The following is an 18,674-nucleotide window of genomic DNA, read 5'->3' as shown; positions in this document are numbered from 1 at the left end:
GTAGAAAGTAATAATAAATAAATTATAACAACAGCTTATCAAGATTAATCGTGCCGTTATTGTTTATCTGCTGGTTTTCTGGTGCAAAGTGGGCAATAAACAAAAAAGAGATGGGACTCACGACAGAAAAGCCGATCAGCTGATCATTGATCAGTTTCATGATTGAAGTAGCAACAGGTGAGGGAGGGGGAGAGAAGAAGAGACAGTCGGTCCATATATCGGTTGGTAAGCTTAACGTGGGAAGGCTTTACAAACATTCAGAGATAAACTTACACACTTGCTTTACTTCTCTGGGATACCTTTCTCTGAGATGAAATGGCGGTTTGGTAGCAAGGCTCCAAATGCTCAACCAGACCGCCGACAGGTCTCGCACGCCACAGCCGCTCTATCACATGACGCATACTCCTCCAACGTGCTAAGGTCATAAGCTGGGTTACACTATGTTGCAAGTTTTGTGAGGTGCTTTTGTGATAGTTAATGGATCGGATTACATTTTTTATTTCTCTCCAGTATTCGATCCAGTAATTTAGGTCAGTATCGGACCGATACCGATGCGTAATATCGGCTCGGTCCATCCCTAGTATAAGATATCTATTTTTTTCTGCTGATAACACAGGAAAGTCAAACTGTAACATGCAGGCTAGTCAGACAGTTTTATTTTTAGATTGGAAACCGAACAGGCTTACAATGAAAGTAGAAAACTGGAAACCAGGAAGACAAAATAATGATTCAGCAATGTACAAAGCTGAGAACTAATACATTTATAACTGTTTTCTAAAGGATCATTTAATGCCATTACAGGCTAGCTAAAGTCTAGCTATCGCTTCATCATTCTAACAGCAAAAGTAAAAATCACAATGAGCCCTGGATGCTCATTAAACTTGTAACCATAGACAATAATGTGTGAATGTCTCTGAGCAGTTTGTAAATTCATCCTTTGGGTAACTGCTGTTCAGTGATTCCATAATTTAAAACAGTTTAAAACAATAACTGACTGAATCCATGAATCTGAAAACGTGTTTCTGAGTGAAAGAGACAGACATGTATAGACTATCTGTTCAACAGTCAGAGCGTTTCTCTAACAGGAGGAAACTCTTTACACTCAACTCAGCACAGAGTAACTGAGGAACCAGGAAACCAGACTGTAAATCCAGGATAAAGAGGTTCAGTGAATGTGGTGTTGAAGGTGTGGAGGTGGATCAGAGTGTCAGAGGAGACTCTGTAGAAGGACAGAGTGCCAGCAGGATAGTCCACATACACTGCTACTCTGTTAGAGACAGAGGAGGAGGAGGATGGGGGGTACAGATATGTTTCTCTGTTACCGTGAACGACAGAGTAACCCTTAACATTAGAGGAGAACAGACTCCAGGACTGATCATTCCTTCCAAACACACAGTCTTTACTGTCTCCTTTTCTTCGGATTGTTCCATAGCTCACCGATATTTGAACCTCTACTTTCCACTCGACCTCCCAGTAACAGCGACCAGTCAGACCATCTCTACACAGCAGTTGAGGATACTGGTAATCAAATCTGTCTGGATGATCAGGATATGAATGAACCTCCTCAACATGTGTCACCTTCCTGTTGTTGTCAGACAATTTGAGATTTCTGTGTACTGTGTTTTTGTCGATTGTGAGTTGACAGGAATCTGATGGAGAGAACAAACACAATCCAGCTGTAGTTATTGATCCATCATCTGTTCATTGATTGACACTTTGATGATGACTCCTGACATCAGAAATGTGAATGAGTGATGTGACAGTTTGAAGATGGTTGAATGTTTTTAATGAATCACATTAAAAACACACTTACACTTCCTCAGACCTGGTCTCAACCATCGGACTCCAGCAGGCTCCACCCTGAAAGGAGGAGGGGGGTCAGACCAGCACAGTCTCTTTCAGCATGCACACATGGACATTACATTGCTCTCATACACATTGTTAAGTTTTTATTTTTTCATTTTTAAATTGCATTATTTAGTTCATTTAAATCAAACTGAGGTTCATTTTCTACGTTGGAACAGTCAAACATTTTGACACATTTAAAGAAAATGTCTCTAAAGTCCCTTCCTGTGGTTGTCATGTAAGTATCTTCAATCAGACCGTTATGTTTTTTTGCTTTTATTACTTCTCTTAAATATAACCTTGTCAAATAAGTTTAGATATTACATAAGTAATCCGATTTTCAATCTGACATTTTGGTATATTTTATTACTGATTAAATGAATCAAGTGGATTAAATTTCTGTTGATTTCAACTGTTCCTGGATAGAAATACACATCGATACAGAAATGATTTAATGCCACGCTGAAGAAAGACTACTAGTTACAGCAGCAATTAGAGATATATTAGAAAAGTAAAATCAGAAAAAGGTAAATAATGGGGCTCTATGGGTGTAGGTGACTGGGCAGGACAAAGCTGGCCCTCTTTACCAGTCTACCAGTTTGTGGTTTCGAAACAGTCCCTCAGCATCTCATTGGGTTCTGTCAGGTCACACATTTTAACAATTTTGCTGAATTTCTTCAGGGTGAAATGATGTGGATTCAGGCTTTTAGAAATCCACCACATCCCCTCCGACCCGATCTACAGAGCTCACTGCTGATGGTGTTTTATTCACCTTGGGGATGTAGTCTGAAGCAAATGTTGGAAGCTGTGATCTGAAAAGCTGAGTGGGGATGAGGGGTGGCATGGGAATCGATGCGTGGAGTTGCTTATTATCAAGTCAGTCTGATTGACATTTCTAGATTAAATAACTCTGTGAGTTAGTGTAATGTTCATCTGAAGTGAAATTAGTCTGTGGAATTGGAAGGTTTCTTTGTAATGATGTAATTAATTCATAATTCATTAATATTAAGTTGAAATTCATGGGACCACAGGGCCCAGCCTTTGCTCCACATGTGCATCAGTGAGCCTTGGTCACTCATAACCCTGTCACTGATTTACCACTGTTCCCTGGACCACTTTTTATAGATACTGACCACTGCAGACTGGGAACTCATAATAAGAGCTGCAGGTTTGAAAATGCTCTGATCCAGTCATCCAGCCATCACAATTTAGCCATTGTCAAACTCACTCAAATCTTTAAATTTGCCCATTTTTCCTGCTTCTAACTCAATGTTGAGGACAAGGTATTCACTTGCTCCCTAATGTATCCCACCAACTAACAGGTTAGTGTTATTCACTTTAGCTGTTAGTGGTTATGATGTTGTGCCTGATCTGTGTATAAACACAGTATGCAAAATAGACTGTTCAATGTGAGTGAAGTTAACACTTTGATTTTCTGTCATTGTTTTCTGAATTACTGTGGACACATGGCACTGTGCATCAACATGATGCACACCAGTCTTCAACTGAACAGGGCAGAATATTGACCTCAGAACCTCTGCCCTCAAAGAATAGGTATGTTGAATGACACCCTTTTAAGCAAGGGATTTCACAAGCTGGAATACTTTATTCTCCTCTGAACTATTCAACATGTTTTGAGCAGAGAGACTGTCACAGAAAGCAGAGCACAGACTTTTACAGAAGGCATCAAAGGCACAGATGTTCATGAAACAGTGCTGTCCTTTGCCAAGCCTGACTGGCTGTTGATTATTTCCATTTTTAACAGCCCTAGCTTTACTTCTTTCTTTTTTTACTGGATCTGAGTGGAGCCATTCAGGACCAAGGGAGAAGTATGAAGTCAATTTCCTCTTCTTTGGTGGGACTGCAAGACCTCTCCAGTTTGTGGAGGCCTGGTGTGGATTCTGAAGCTTTACCATCCTGTCCAGCAACTTCTGCTTCTTTTCACAGCAAAGGTCACACACTGGACCTTGTTTTTTTTTACTTTGGGTTTAAATAATGATTTTATTTGCTCTGAGGACATTTTTATTTCTGATCACTATGTTATTATTTTTAACTTTTCTTTTAATGAGCCTTTGTCCCCCGTTATACGGATGGTTAGCTCTCGCATCTTAAACTCCTCCACAGCGGAGAAATTTGTGGATGCTTTTAACTTACAGCTATCTCCTCAAAATGGTATTGATTTCTCAACCAGTCTTTTTAATAATTATTGCCTTTCTATTTTAGATGAGATTTGTCCGGTTAAGACGAGGAGTGTTTCTGCCTCCAAATCTCCTCCTTGGCTAAATGACAGTATTCGTTGTCTAAAATGTGATTGTCGTAAAGTGGAGCGCAGGTGGAGGAAAACTCATCTAAATGTTCACCTCTACTATCTACTCATGTTGGACCTCACATCAGCTTTCGACACAGTTGACCATCACATCCTCATTGAAAGGCTGAAAAATTGGGTTGGTGAATCTGGAACTGCATTAGAGTGGTTCTCCTCTTATCTCCATCACTGATCCTTTTCTGTGGCAGTCTCCGATTTTAGGTCATCCTCTACCTCCCTTACTTATGGTGTCCCTCAAGGATCAGTTTTGGGGCCTTTATTGTTTTTAATATAGCATATAATGGGCTCTTTTGAGGACATTTCTTATCACTGTTATGCTGATGATATTCAGTTGTACGTTTCTTTTATGCCCGAGGATTTATCTAAGCTTCAGCATCTGAATGATTGCTTAGATTTGATCAAACGTTGTGTTTAATTTAACAAAAGTGTAAACTGCTATTGGTGTCATCTTTTCACCAAGTTCTTTGCACAGATTTTTTTTGACTGCTTCTTTTGAAGCACCAAGGACTTCCAAGACTGCAGTTTTGTTTACCACTGATTTCTTTGGCATCTGTTAAGCAAAATTAAAAAATATATTATATTACTGCTTTAATTTGGTTATAACTGTAGTTCAAATAATCAAGTGAAAATAAAATTACTTACTTTGATGCACTGCTTTGAAATAGTGAACTGAAGTGTTGATGATTGCTGTTGATCACGATATCTAGCTTAAAATGGCTTCTGTGCCAATTTTAAATTCCTGTTTTGTTCAGTTCAGCTGTTTATTTAATTTAATTTAACTTTTTATTTTTGTGTTGCTTTAAATAACATTATTCTATGTTGTGCACTAATTTAGAAAAACACTGCCTTTTGTTCATAAAAAGTGCTATGAATAAAAACTTTTTTTTTTAATTCTGCAAGCTTGCATGCTCTAAAATGTACAGAAAAAATGCCTGGTGCTTGTCAGGTTCTACCACAGTTTTAATTATAAACCTTTTCTAATGATTTATTTTTGATCAAGCCGGGCTGAAGGTTTCCCCTGCGTACAGTCTTTCTGCTAGGATAAACAGGCCGTAAACCTGTCTCTAAACAAAGAATACAGAAATACTGAAAATGAGTTAATAGTTAAACCTACAGAGATCAAAATGATGAATAAATGGTGCCCACCTACATAAATACCTCTTACCCTCTTACCCTACCCTCTTCAGTTAGACTGGTGTTTTTGTTGTAAGCAAAGGAAAGATTGTTCTCAGTGTGTTATTGTTCATGTCACATCTACATGAAACAAACAAGAGCTAAGTGAAGTACACAGAAAATGTTTCCAGCTATTTCTCCTCTATCAGATATTCTTTCCATACCTGAGAGTGTCCAGGCTCAAGTGTAGATCCTTTAGCAGCTTCATTCCTGAGTCTCCAGGATGATTGTAGCTCAGGTCCAGCTCTCTCAGATTTGAGGGGTTGGAGCTCAGAGCTGAAGCTATAGAAGTACAGCCTTCCTCTGTGATCAGACAGCCTGAAAGACTGCAGACACACAAAAATAACAATCCATCTGTGAACACTTTATTTTAAATGTTTTTTAGTTTTTCTAAAAAACACATCCATATTCATTTTCATCCATTAAATCAATGTATCTTTATTTATAGTGACCACATGCAACAGACAACAACAGCTGTTTCAAGTTGTTAAATTGTGTAAGGTGTAAGGCGTTTATTCTAGCATGGCTAAAATGTGGTTCAGTCACCTGATCCAGTCCTAACTGTAAGCTATAAGTATGAAGGGTGTCTTTTTTCTGAACTTCTGGTTCCATAGAAGAGAGATCTCTATCCTAGTTATACAAATTCTAACAGCCATAAGTAAGTCTGCAGTCTTAGTGTCAAGTGCTCTATTTGAATGGATAAAGTTAGTACTGAACACAGCACCAATTTTCTAAGTAAAGTTATTTCTAAAGGTGCTATTGGCATGAAATTCTCAAAAGATATGTGTAATAACCCATCCAATCCACACTTGCAAAGAAATTAAACCATAGATGTCCTTAAATTAAGTTTTGTGTAATAAACTTAATTTAAGGACACAGGAAAAATGTTTTCTAGTGTTGAAAATTTTAGTAAGAGTTCTTCTTCTTTTTTTTCTTTTTTTTTTTTTGTCTAAAAGCTTTTGTTGGCAGTGACAACTTCAAGATGCCTCCTGTATGGAGAAATTAGTCACATGCATCGTTCAGGTGTGGTTCTTCATCAAAAATAATCTTCAAATCTGGAAGGCTCCATTCTACGAACTCTGACCTTTAGATCTTGCTATAGATTTTCAGTTGGATTCAGTTTGGGTGATTGGCTGGGCCAATCTTTACTTTCTTTCTCTGAAAACAATTGAGAGTTTCCTTGACTGAAACATCCACCCTCATTTCATTTTCATCATCCTGGTAGATGGCAACAGATTTTTATCAAGAATGTCTCGTTGCATTTTTCCAAACATCCTTCCTTCAAGTATATGAAGCATGCAAGTGCCCTGTGCTGAAAAATACCAATACACTATGATGTTCCCACATCCAAACGTCACTGCTGGTGTTTTGGGGGTGAAATACAGTGAATTACTATGGCATCCAAAGATTTTAATTTAGGTCCAATCTGAACAGACTATATTCTCCTAGTATTTCACAGGCTTGTCTAAATATTTTTCAGCAAACTTTAAATCATGGTGTTTCTTCAGTAATGGATTCTTGCACGATCAGAGTGCTAATAGGCCATGGTGGTTGAGTGAATTACTTTTCTTAGCAACAATTATACCTGCTGTTTCCAGGTCTTTCAGTAGCTCCTCACAAGTGGTTCTTGGATCTTGGATAATTCTTTTCACTTGTCTGTCTGGCATTTGTGGGGAGCACCTTGTCATTGTCAGTTTATTTTGAAATTATATTCTTTCTACTTCTGGATTATGACGCCAACAGAGCTCACTGGAACCTTCAGTAGTTCAGAAATTCTTCCTTAGCCTATACCATCAGTATGCTTTGCAGCAATTGTGAAGGTCTTGAGAGATCTCATCAGTTATACACATAGTGATATTTTTCTTGTGTGACACCTTGGTTATGAGACACATAGGCCATCAGTTGTGACCCTGACAAATCATATTAACTTGCATTGAGTGGAAAGATTGCTTTCTAATTACCATGATGTTCCATGCCTTTTTACACCTCCTTTGCTTCATGTATTCAATACTTTTTCCCTGTGTCGTTTCTCATTGTCACACATAATTAATGGCCATCTATGGTTTGATTTCTTTGTTTGTTGCTGACATCTGGTGATAATTTCATGTCAACAGCACCAAATAGAAATATATTTACTTAGAAAGTTGGTGATGTGTTAATGCTTATTTTTGCTGTTGTAAATGAGAAGAAGTTGTTGCTCTGGATATAGCAGGAAGCCACTGATGAAAAGCCAATATGGATAAAATTTGATCTCTCTCTTTCTAGTCACTCTCAGTACTCCCACTGGAAGGTTTTGCTTAAGCTAAAGACTCTTCAGGGAGCTTTTAAAGCAGTTTAACCTCAAAGCAATAAATGCTACCCATCAGCACTACTCTGAGACTTTGTTTCTAATTCTAGAAACATTAAATAGAGCAATTCCAGTTATTTGTTAAATGTGCACATCAAAGAACATATCATTAAAAAAGTGTATTCAAGTTTCATGACAGTGTTACCAGAAGCTGAGGTAATGCCATCTAGAATAAGTATAAATTAAAAACCAAAAATTAATACATTCTTAAACATCAAGTTAAAGGTAGTCACACTCGTACTAAATACTCATTCAATTTCAGATTTTTATTTTTTGGTTGTAACTTCAGTAACGATTTCAAACTATTCCAAAGGCAATCAGTTCAATTCAATTCAATTTTATTTATATAGCACCAAATCACAACAAAAGTCGCCTCAAGGCGCTTATAAGTTAAACCCTTGTGAGCTAAGAAAACAATTGATGATTATTTGATTTAAAATGATATCGGAACAGGCCTTGCATTACCATAAAAGGGCTGACTGGATATATTACTCTGATTTGTAGACTGTGGCAAACTTGCGACAAAAATAAATAGGCCCAGAGAACAGTTAATATTTGATGTGTTTGTGATGTTCATTTTATATTTAAGGTAAAGGGGTTGCAATTATAGGGAACAACTCGGAGTTAGCATTAGTGTAGGATGTGTTGGCTGCAATGGATTGTGAAAGTCAAGAATAAAAATACCTTTAGGACTAAGGAATAAGAAGGAAACTTTGAAATGAATTAGTCTTCGTTTATTAATATGGGTTCTGCTCAGTGTTTAACTCAGTCTAATCCTCATGTGTTATCCATCCATGAAGTTTCAATACTATTAACAAGACAATCTACCTGTGTGAAAGTAAAGTTTAGGTAGCGTCTATAAATTGTGGTGACACATGGCATCGAAGAAAAAAAAGTCAAATCACTTCCATCTAATTGAGATTTGCAGGGTGTGAAGTGTATCACAGTCAACATTAATTGCTGTGACATTAAATTCCCAATACTCTCATTTTGAGAAATCAACCTTTGAAAGTCCATCTATCCATTTGCGTCTGCTTATTCTTTTCAGGGTCGTGGGGGGTGGATGGAGCCTATCCCAGCTGTCTTAGGGCGAGAGGCGGGGTACACCCTGGACAGGTCACCAGCCTATGACCTGACCATAGACATAGACAACCATTTGCACTCACATTCACTCCCACATTCACACCTATGAGCAATTTTCAAATTAACCTATCCCCACAAAGTGAATGTCTATGGACTGTAGGAGGAAGCTGGAGGACCCAGGGAGAACATGCAAACTCCACACAGAAAGACTTTGAAAATATATATTTTAAAATTCCAGAATATTTCGTTGCAAAAAGTGAAAAGAGTAAAAAATAGAAATACACCTGGACATGTAATTCTCTGGATTTAAACTAGCCTGGTAACTGGTGTATGTTCAAACCAGTGTCATGCATATCAGTAATTGTTACCAGTTCAAAAACAAAAGAATTTGAAGAAGAAAAACCTTTTCAGACAATATTCCAACCAAATTTAATTCAAAGTGACTAAAGAATTCTGTACAGGTAGTGGCTTATGCATAGGGATGGGTACCGGTGCTAACATAAACGGTAGTAACCAGACCGAAAAGCAGCGCACATTTCGGTGCTTTATTTCGGTGCTTTTTTTTCCTGAGCTGTGATACACTTTAGATTCTAGCCAATCATTTTACGTTTCTGAGGATAGTAGGCGGGGCCAGGTACGTACGTTCTTTTAGAGCAGAGCGACAGATTAAAATGTCCAAGGCGAAGCGGTCAAAGTCTGGCTGTACTTCACAGCAAAAGATGCAAACTCAGCAACCTGCAACAAGTGCTTTAAGCTGATACTGTCAAAGGAGGTAACACCTCAAATCCGATGAAACACCTGGCGACTCATAGCGTTTTCTTTTAAAAGCCCAGAAATGCGCCGTATTTGATAGCTTGCTGCGAGACCTCACACCGAGCACATCTACTGCGGGTGGGTTGCCTGTTATGCAACATCCCCCAAAAACACGAAGAGTAGAGTCCTGGCCCCTAGCCCTGCCAGTGTAGCAGAAATGATGAGGATAATGATGGCAGCAGCAGCCGTTCTTCTCTGCGTGAGTAGCTTAATGTTGTTCGTGTGTAATTTACGTTGAGTAGGCTAACCACGTTATTACATTAATGCATGTAAGGTGAACTAGCAAACATCATCATAGCTACATGCGGCTGTCCTCTTGTTTGATGGCAGATACTCCCTTCACCCTGGCCAAAAAGGCTAAAATGACCAAAGAAAAAGTGGAAAACAGTTAAACATGAGAGGTTTAGGACAAAGTTTGTGTTTTTTCCATTGATTAAGCACTGCTTCCAGCCAAGAGTGATACCATATATGCCCCATAGCTGCAGAAAAGGCTAACATTGTTATCTTTTTACAAAAAACAGCTGAACATGAGAGGTTTTTGGACCAATTTTGTGTTCTCCATTCTTTAAGCACCGGTTTGAGCACAGTTTGAGCACCGGCACCGTTTCAAAAGTACCGATTTGGCACCGGTATCGGATAAAACCTAAACGATACCCATCCCTACTTATGCACTAATATGGTTCAGATTTTAAGTGGTAATCAGTGTAAAAGTCTGAAACCTGACCTGAGAGTTTCCAGTTTCCAGTATGGACTCTTGAGGCCAACAGACAAAAGCTTCACTACTGAATCCCGCAAGTTGTTGTTACTCAGGTCCAGCTCTCTCAGACTAATGGGCGGGGAACTGAGAAGTGAGGACAGAGCATCACAGCTTCTCTCTGAGAGGTCACAGCCACTCAGTCTGAAAAACAATGATAATAGTGGTTAAATTAAATCACTTAATATTGAACGTATTAAAGGAAAACAGAGTGTGTACTACAGTTTTTGGTTATTTAAAATAAATTAAAACATGTCTCAAATTTGTCAAATATAAAACACCTTAAATTTGCCCAGTAAAAACACAACTATGCCTATATAATTAAATCTAAACCAGTGAGGAGCTGGTAGATTTAGTCATACTTGTGTAGTACCGACTGACACAGGCACAGTAGGCACAGTCTGTGTTTTGTTTTCTTTTTTTGTTGTTCTGTTTTGTTCAGGTAAGTAGAATAAACATTTTAAACAGACACAGATGAGTCCATTTTACTTACAGAGCTTTGCTGGAGGCTTTGACCACGGGCAGCAGCCTTAGAAGAGCCTTCTCTGAAGCAGAGTATTTCTTCAGGTCAAACACATTCATATCTTTTTCTGATGACAATAAGATGAAGACCAGAGCTGACCACTGAGCAGGAGACAGTTTATCTGCAGAGAAATGTCCCGATCTCAGGGACTGTTGGATCTCCTCCACTAGAGAACAATCATTCAGTTCATTTAAACAGTGGAACAGATTGATATTTTTCTCTGCAGACAGATTCTCACTGAGCTTCTTCTTGATATACTGAACTGTTCCCTGACTGGTCTGTGAGCCACTTTCTGTCTGTGTCAGCAGGCCTTGTAGGAGAGTCTGATTGGTCTGAATTGAAAGACCCATGAGGAAACGGAGGAACAAGTCCAAGTGTCCATTTGGACTCTGTAAGGCCTTGTCTACAGCAGTCTCATAGAAGTATTCATCTGTTTCACACTGATGCGATGATTTTTGTTGCTCGTCCAGCAGATTAACTCCAGAGTTAATAAATGTCAGGTGGACATGAAGAGCAGCCAGAAACTCCTGAACACTTAGATGAACAAAGCAGAACACCTTATTCTGGTACAGTCCTCTCTCCTCTATAAAGATCTGTGTGAACACTCCTGAGTACACTGAGGCTGCTCTGATATCGATGCCACACTCTGTCAGGTCTGATTCATAGAAGATCAGGTTTCCTTTCTTCAGCTGCTCAAAAGCCAGTTTTCCCAGAGACTCAATCATCTTCCTGCTCTCTGGACTCCAGTGTGGATCTGTCTCAGATCCTCCATCATACTTGACTTTTTTCACTTTGACCTGAACCACCAGGAAGTGGATGTACATCTGAGTCAGGGTCTTGGGCAGCTCTCCTCTCTCTCTGGTTCTCAGCACATCCTCCAGAACTGTAGCAGTGATCCAGCAGAAGACTGGGATGTGACACATGATGTGGACACTTCTTGATGTCTTGATGTGGGAGAATATCCTGCTGGCTTGCTGTTCATCTCTGAATCTTTTCCTGAAGTACTCCTCCTTCTGTGAGTCATTGAACCCCCTGATCTCTGTTACAATGTCAACACATTCAGGAGGGATCTGATTGGCTGCTGCAGGTCGTGTGGTTATCCAGAGGCGAGCAGAGGGAAGAAGATTCCCCCTAATGAGGTTAATCAACAGCACATCCACCGTGGTGGACTTTCTAGGGTCAGTTAGGATTGTAGCTTTGTGGAAGTCCAGAGGAAGTCGACACTCATCCAGACTATCTAAGATAAAAACAACCTGGAAGTCTTCAAAGCTGCAGATTCCTGCTTGTTTGGTTTTAGTAAAGAAGTGATGAACAAGTTCCACCAGGCTGAACTTTTCCTCTTTCAGCACATTCAGCTCTCTGAAAGTGAATGGAAATATGAGCTGGATGTCCTGGTTGGCTTTGTCTTCAGCCCAGTCAAGACTGAACTTCTGTGTTAGGACTGTTTTCCCAATGCCAGCCACTCCCTTTGTCAACACTGTCCTGACTGGTTGTTCTCTTCCAAGTGAGGCTTTAAAGATGTCTTCTTGTCTAATTGTTGTTTCTGGTCTGTCTGGTTTCCTGGATGCTGTTTCAATCTGTCTGACCTCATGTTCTTCATTGACCTCTGCAGTCTCTCCCTCTGTGATGTAGAGCTCTGTGTAGATCTGATTCAGAAGGGTTGGGTTTCCTGCTCTAGCAACCCCCTCAAACACACACTGGAACTTATTCTTCAGAGAAGATTTGAGTTCATGTCGAAAATCTGGAGCAAATATTTCTGAACACACAAAATAAATACATTTAATTATGGAATTATTATTTAGTAAATACGCTTACATTTTTCTTGCCTAAAGAATAGGTTTTTGAATCTATGTTGGTCCATTTCTTGAGACATTCCTAAATTTCCCATTTATGCAGCAGCTTAAATCTTTAAAGACATCCTCTTACTGCTCTGCAGACAGTCAGCCAGTTCCTCCTGCTTCAGTTTCCTTAGGAAGTGCAGTGTGATTTTCAAAAATGCTTCTGTGCTGTTTCTGTTCTCCTCTTTATCTTCACCCTCCAAGACCTCCTCATCCTCTTTCTGGCTCCCTAAGGATTCTGGGTAATCTGAACTTAGAATTTTCTGGATCTCCTTCAGCTCATTCTTCACAAAAGTGATGATGTTGTCCTCCAGTAGCTGGAACAGAAGATGATATGAATAATCCAGCCAGACTGAAATTGACCAAAACCTCAGATGATGGAAACATTAACAATTCAGTGGTCTATAAAGTCCAGAATGGAGTAAACAGAACAGATGTAAGAGCTGTTTTTCTGCATGTACAGACCATAAATACAGAGTCCAAATGTGTCTGATGGTGTTTGGCAGGTTGATCAATGGGAACCTTTGAACTCTTCTGGTCCACTCTATAAAGAGTCATAAAGAATTAGTTCACATTATGACTTTCCACACAGCGATAAGTACAAGCTAAAAGACACAACAGATGCTTTGCTGTTTGTCTTGGTGTCAAATTGAGAATCTTCTCTCTGACATTTGAGAAGATCAGATCAGGTGACAAGTATGAAGAGTTTTGTTTTGGATTTTGTTTATTTTCATTTTTATGTTTCGTACTGGTCTTAAATTTTAAAGCCAAAATAATAAATTTATCTGAACCCCTCTATGAAGTACATCCCATGAGATCAAGAACTTTGTGAACATTCTTCCCAGAGCTTGTCATCCATCTTCATTATTGTCCTTTTTGATAGGTTTTTGTGGCTGATGTTAACTCAGAGTTAGAAATCATGGCTGTTATGCTTGTCTTAAAGAAAGAAATAATTAATTCATCTACTTGACATTTTTATGACTTAAAAACAGGTTACCCTCCCAAAATAAACCATATATCTCACTAATTAGGAATTTCTTTAGTATCAAACAATTTGCACTATCAAAAGAGCCATAACTAATCATAATCACCAGGTGAACCTCTTATAAAATAAAAACTATAAAAACGAAAACTTTCTAAACTAACCATTAGTACTAATTAGCTTGCAAAGCAAACACTCTTCTTTAACAGGTGTTCATATAGTAGTATAACATATGATATAAATGTACTTAAAACGTGTAAATAGGTCAGCACAAATCCAGTACATAGGTACAAACATCTAGCATAATAATTCCCACTCCAACTCCATGGCCTTCCAGTGTATTTAGGTCAATTGTGTTAATACAATATGTAAAAAGTACACTCACTATAGAAACATATCCTACAAATACTCATTCTTCAATCTTTGACTGCTGTATTTATGAAAAGAAAAACTCCCAAAACACACAGCTTTACATACGAACATAGAAATGTGTGTGAAAAGAGCTGAGCTGGCATTAAACATAATGTAAACATTTTAAGAAACAGCATTTAGTGACACATTACCTCTCTGCAGCAGAAGAATTTTCTTTGAAATCAATATTAAAGTTCTTTGACTCATCACTTTTTAAGGACACACAGCTGGGTTCAGGTTGATGTTTACGTTTAGTTCCTCGTTTCTTCCTGTGAATAATGATGGAGCAGTTATGTGAGTGCTGAGCTGTGACATGGAGAAGAGTCATGGACAGTTAGAGATTGTCATCTCACCTCTGAGCTGTGGTCTGGCTCTCTCTGGCTCTTTTAGAGGGAGGGACTCCCTCCTCTCTGGCCTCACACTGATCCATGCTGCTAAATTCACATACACATCAGCTTACACACACTTTCTACCTTCACCTGCAGAGGAAACACAAATCATTCATGTGCACATCAACTGAAATCTTCTTTTCCATCACGTGTGCTGTCCAAATGTCAGCTGCTTCTTTTGTCCTTCCTCTCAGTGTCAGCTGAATGCAGTCAGACAGCAGTGTGAGGCAGAGGAAGCTGCCATCAGCTGCTCTACTTCTACTATCAGTCCACTAGATGGAGCCATAAAGCACACATGATGCATTCACTGACACACACTAATTCACTGTGACTGGAAGTTTGACCAATTTACAACTTAAAACACTCATAAATATTGTGTTTTACATCTGATTACCCACTGAATGACCACTGAATGACCCACTGAACTGAATTTGGTGGTGAAAAATGTTTGTTATGCTAATTTAAGAGCTGTTGAAATAGACCAGTCAACACTAAAGTAAGGGGTGGGAGGTGAACACGACAGGAGAGCTAGATGCAGGAAACTCAGTCACTTCCTTTGGCAGATCTAAATCTCAGACTAAACAATTTCACTCTGGCTGAGTGAACAACTGTGAACAGAAGAGATACTAGATGATGGATCTTCAAATTCCTTATCACTATGTTGTGCATCTGGAGACAATGAAAAAAAAGTGATGTTATAGAGCAAACTGCATTTAATTTTTGAAAGTGCTGAAGAAGAATCTCCACCCCACACATGGACTGACACACAGGTGAGCTACTTCCTGGAAGGAGTCAAGACTCCACCTGAAACAGGACAGGAAGGAGATGCTCAGCAGGAGCAGCAGACTTTAACGTCAAAAGTAAAGGTTCCTTCTTTTCTTCTTTTTCCATTTCCTCACTTTAAACATCTCTGATTTTCCTGTAAATATCACTCTCCCAGGTGACACAGGAACATCTCTCTCCTTTCCTTCCTGTTGGCATTAGATTAAATCTGCCCTTTGATTTCCCTCCCATCAACATGTTCAGGAAGCAGGCACAGCATAACTTCACAAAACCTCATTTGATCTCATGAATAAGATCAAATCAAAGTTTTTCTGTGTCTCTACACAAACAGAAAGCATTAAAGTTCAAAGCTCCATTCTTACTGAGGATGAGCCATTTTTAAATACAGATCATGTTGGGACACAATAAGTAGCTGTGAGCCAGGAAATGACTGGAACTGAATTGGATACAGGCGTGATCAAATTTAAATTCGCGCTGCCGCCGCTTTCCACGCAGCCAGCCCCTTGAACTTTGAATTGTGGACTTTTATGCCGTCTACTTCTGGGTCAACCCACTGAAGTGTTTGGCCTGTAGGGAAAGTAACACGCCTTCTAAAGAGCACAGATAGCCACATAAGAACAGTAGAAGTCGCAGTGCGGGATAAAACATATACAAAAACCTGTAGCATGTCTCATCCCCCTGCCTTCACTTCCTGAAAAGGACTTTTGACTATGGTAATTTAAACATATTTCCAACTAGAAATATGGGGGCGGCTGTTGTAAAGATTCTTGTTTTTCTTACCATTTTTTCCCCACTCTCCTTCAGCTCACCAGATTGGCCTTGTTTCCTTTTCTCACCATTGATTGGCTCTGGACTTTGTCCCTTAATTGCACTCATCTGGCACACGTTATATAAGGACTGCACTCACTTACAGCTCACTCATTTCACTCTCACATAGGGTGGGAGCTGAGGTGAGTTTGATTTGGTCTCTTGAGTTTAAACCTTTATTCGTAAGTTAGGTTAGTGACTTGTAGTCCAACCTTGTTTTCTCATTTAGAGTTTACCAGTCCATGTGTGTCTTCCTTTAAGTTGAGTTACCACTGATTACAATTCAATCAACTGAAATATACTTCAACAGATTGATGGCTGTTTTTTTCACATTCTGACCAGATGGTGATAACAACCTCAAACTTCCTTTGAACCTCTTCATTAGCACAATAATGAACTCCTCCATAAAACAATCTGGCCATCAAAATAAAACTGGAATCCGTCACGTGCACCAGTGTCTCATATCACATCTCCAGTTTTATAGTTTGACTATGAGCCTAGAGCTTCAGAGTCAACGTGAAAACTGAGTCCTAATAAACATGTCATCACACTCAAACTTCACTGTTAAAGAGGACCAGACAGTTCTAGATGTGATGTAAAGTGGATGGTGAGAAACATTTCATGATGTTGAAGCTAACCTGCAGTCTTCTGATTAAGACACTCAGACAGTTATTCTGATGTGAGGAGAATACATCTCTACCTACAGACTCTACAAATATCAGCTCACAGACTTTTACAGTTTATTGTTGGAGGAACTTTGTGGTTTGATTCCCAAGACATTAAAGATGAAATAAATCTGTTCTCTACATAAACACGCTAACAAAACCTCAGAGAATCAATTAATCAAACTTCTGTTCTGAAACTCCACTTTCACAACAAAAGCTGCAGATGTTACTGAGGTTTTATCAGAGACACAGCAATCAAAATAATCCTGAATTAACATCTATGGAAGATTTCTATGAAAATAAATAAATAATGGTGGTAGAGATATAGCCTCCGGGGAAGAATAAAACATCACATTGTGGCAGTACGCAGAGTTTTTAAATGGTTTTGAAAAAATCAATTATTTATTTATTTAATGCAAATTGCTCATGATTCTATACATACATATGTTGTGATTATTGAAACAGAAGTTTATTTAGATGAGGATAATAAATTAGTTTTCATTAACAGAACATAACAATGGCATCTTTCTAGTTTTTATCATTATCCCTATTACTGCACATTATCAGCAATGAGTGAGACAGGCTATTTAATTTTACCTTTTATTTATTACTGATTTTCTGTCTATCTATCCACACCTTACATGTCACATATGTGATCGTTCACACTACCTGGTCTCCCTTACAATCTGTTGGTATTTTATGTCTTGTTTGTAGGCACCATAGAACTGGTGTAGCTCGTATCAGTGGCACTGCAACTGATTATGTAGCTGTGAGGGACTAACTACAGCAGAACTGCAGTGAATCCCTCAAAGCCTCCATAAATCCATCCTGCAGTATCACTGTAGACTGACAAGCAGCACTCAGGGGGAACCAGCAGGGGGCGCTCACTGATTCCTGTTAAATATTATCCACGAATTATGGAGAATATTTAACAAATGAACATGAACCTTGATGCCCATAAAACAACTTGAGTATCAGTCAGACTGGAGTCCAGCATTTGAACCATCTGAACTCAAATCAGAGCTCGTTTTATAGTTTATAGTTTGATTTGTGAGCCTCTATCTAATCTAATGTGTTCAGAGTTCACAAGAAAACTGAATCTTACTAAATATCACATTACAGTCTGATCTCCTCTGTTAAAGAGGCTCAAACAGTGGCAGATGTGATATGAAATACAGAATGAGAAACATTTAATGAAGCTGGTAAAAACCTGCAGCCACCTGAAGACACTGACACAGACTGTTTGCCTGAAGAGAAGAGAGTCAACCAAATATCTACTTGTAGATTTTGTCAAGTTTATATTCAAGGCACATTATGGTTTTGAGTCTTTATCCAATGTATCACAGTCCTCATCAGTTTTCTGCATAAACACACTAACAAAGAGCAGCAGCTGATTTGTGATGAAGACAAAACCTCAGAGACTCTAATGAATCCAAGTTTCACTTACTCAGCTTCTTCCAATGAACTTCTTCACTCTTTGGCTCTCCACTGTGTGGACCACGTCTGTTTAGAAAAACAGAAAATCCTCTGCTTCTTCTCTGTGATCTGGCTGCCGCCACATTGAACACTTTAAATCATAAAAGAGTTTTAAGATGCATCTCAGAGCTCAAAGATCAGCTGCTCTACCTTAATATGTCTTTGAACTTATCAATGATTACAACAACAGCAACAACTTCCTGCTGTGACTCTGATGCTGTAAAACAAACAGACACAGCCACACCCAGCCTGCTTGCTTTATTTGAAATATGAACATTTGTACTGCAAAGGTTGAAATATTAACAAATCTGTTTACAGACTACTTCTTCCAGTTAGTACAGATACCAGCATTACTTCAGACATCTGGAAGGAATCATGTTGGATAAATATAAGTAATAAATAATGGATGAATCATTCGAAAGAAGGGACTGCTCTCACAGCTAGAGATTGACGAGGTAC

At 38.8% G+C, this 18,674-nt stretch overlaps 1 protein-coding gene across 1 annotated transcript; it reads right to left on the bottom strand.

Annotated features, from left to right (window-relative positions):
• Positions 1-640: 640 nt before the first annotated feature.
• Positions 641-18,666, bottom strand: LOC102213436 (protein NLRC3-like). Its single transcript, XM_013914730.1, has 10 exons — positions 18,187-18,666; positions 14,449-14,574; positions 14,248-14,364; positions 13,168-13,246; positions 12,791-13,019; positions 10,835-12,620; positions 10,312-10,485; positions 5,509-5,670; positions 1,814-1,860; positions 641-1,649 (listed from the first exon to the last, which is right to left on the bottom strand). Exons 2-10 carry the CDS (start codon positions 14,523-14,525, stop codon positions 1,108-1,110), a joined length of 3,213 nt encoding a protein of 1,070 aa, XP_013770184.1. The 5' UTR covers positions 14,526-14,574; positions 18,187-18,666; the 3' UTR covers positions 641-1,107.
• Between the last annotated feature and the right edge of the window lie 8 nt (positions 18,667-18,674).

Source organism: Pundamilia nyererei, unplaced genomic scaffold, assembly GCF_000239375.1.
Source record: "Pundamilia nyererei isolate P.nyererei 1_Seehausen unplaced genomic scaffold, PunNye1.0 scaffold00220, whole genome shotgun sequence".
Taxonomy (NCBI): domain Eukaryota; kingdom Metazoa; phylum Chordata; class Actinopteri; order Cichliformes; family Cichlidae; genus Pundamilia; species Pundamilia nyererei.
This window is presented reverse-complemented; position numbering and strand designations above follow the sequence as displayed.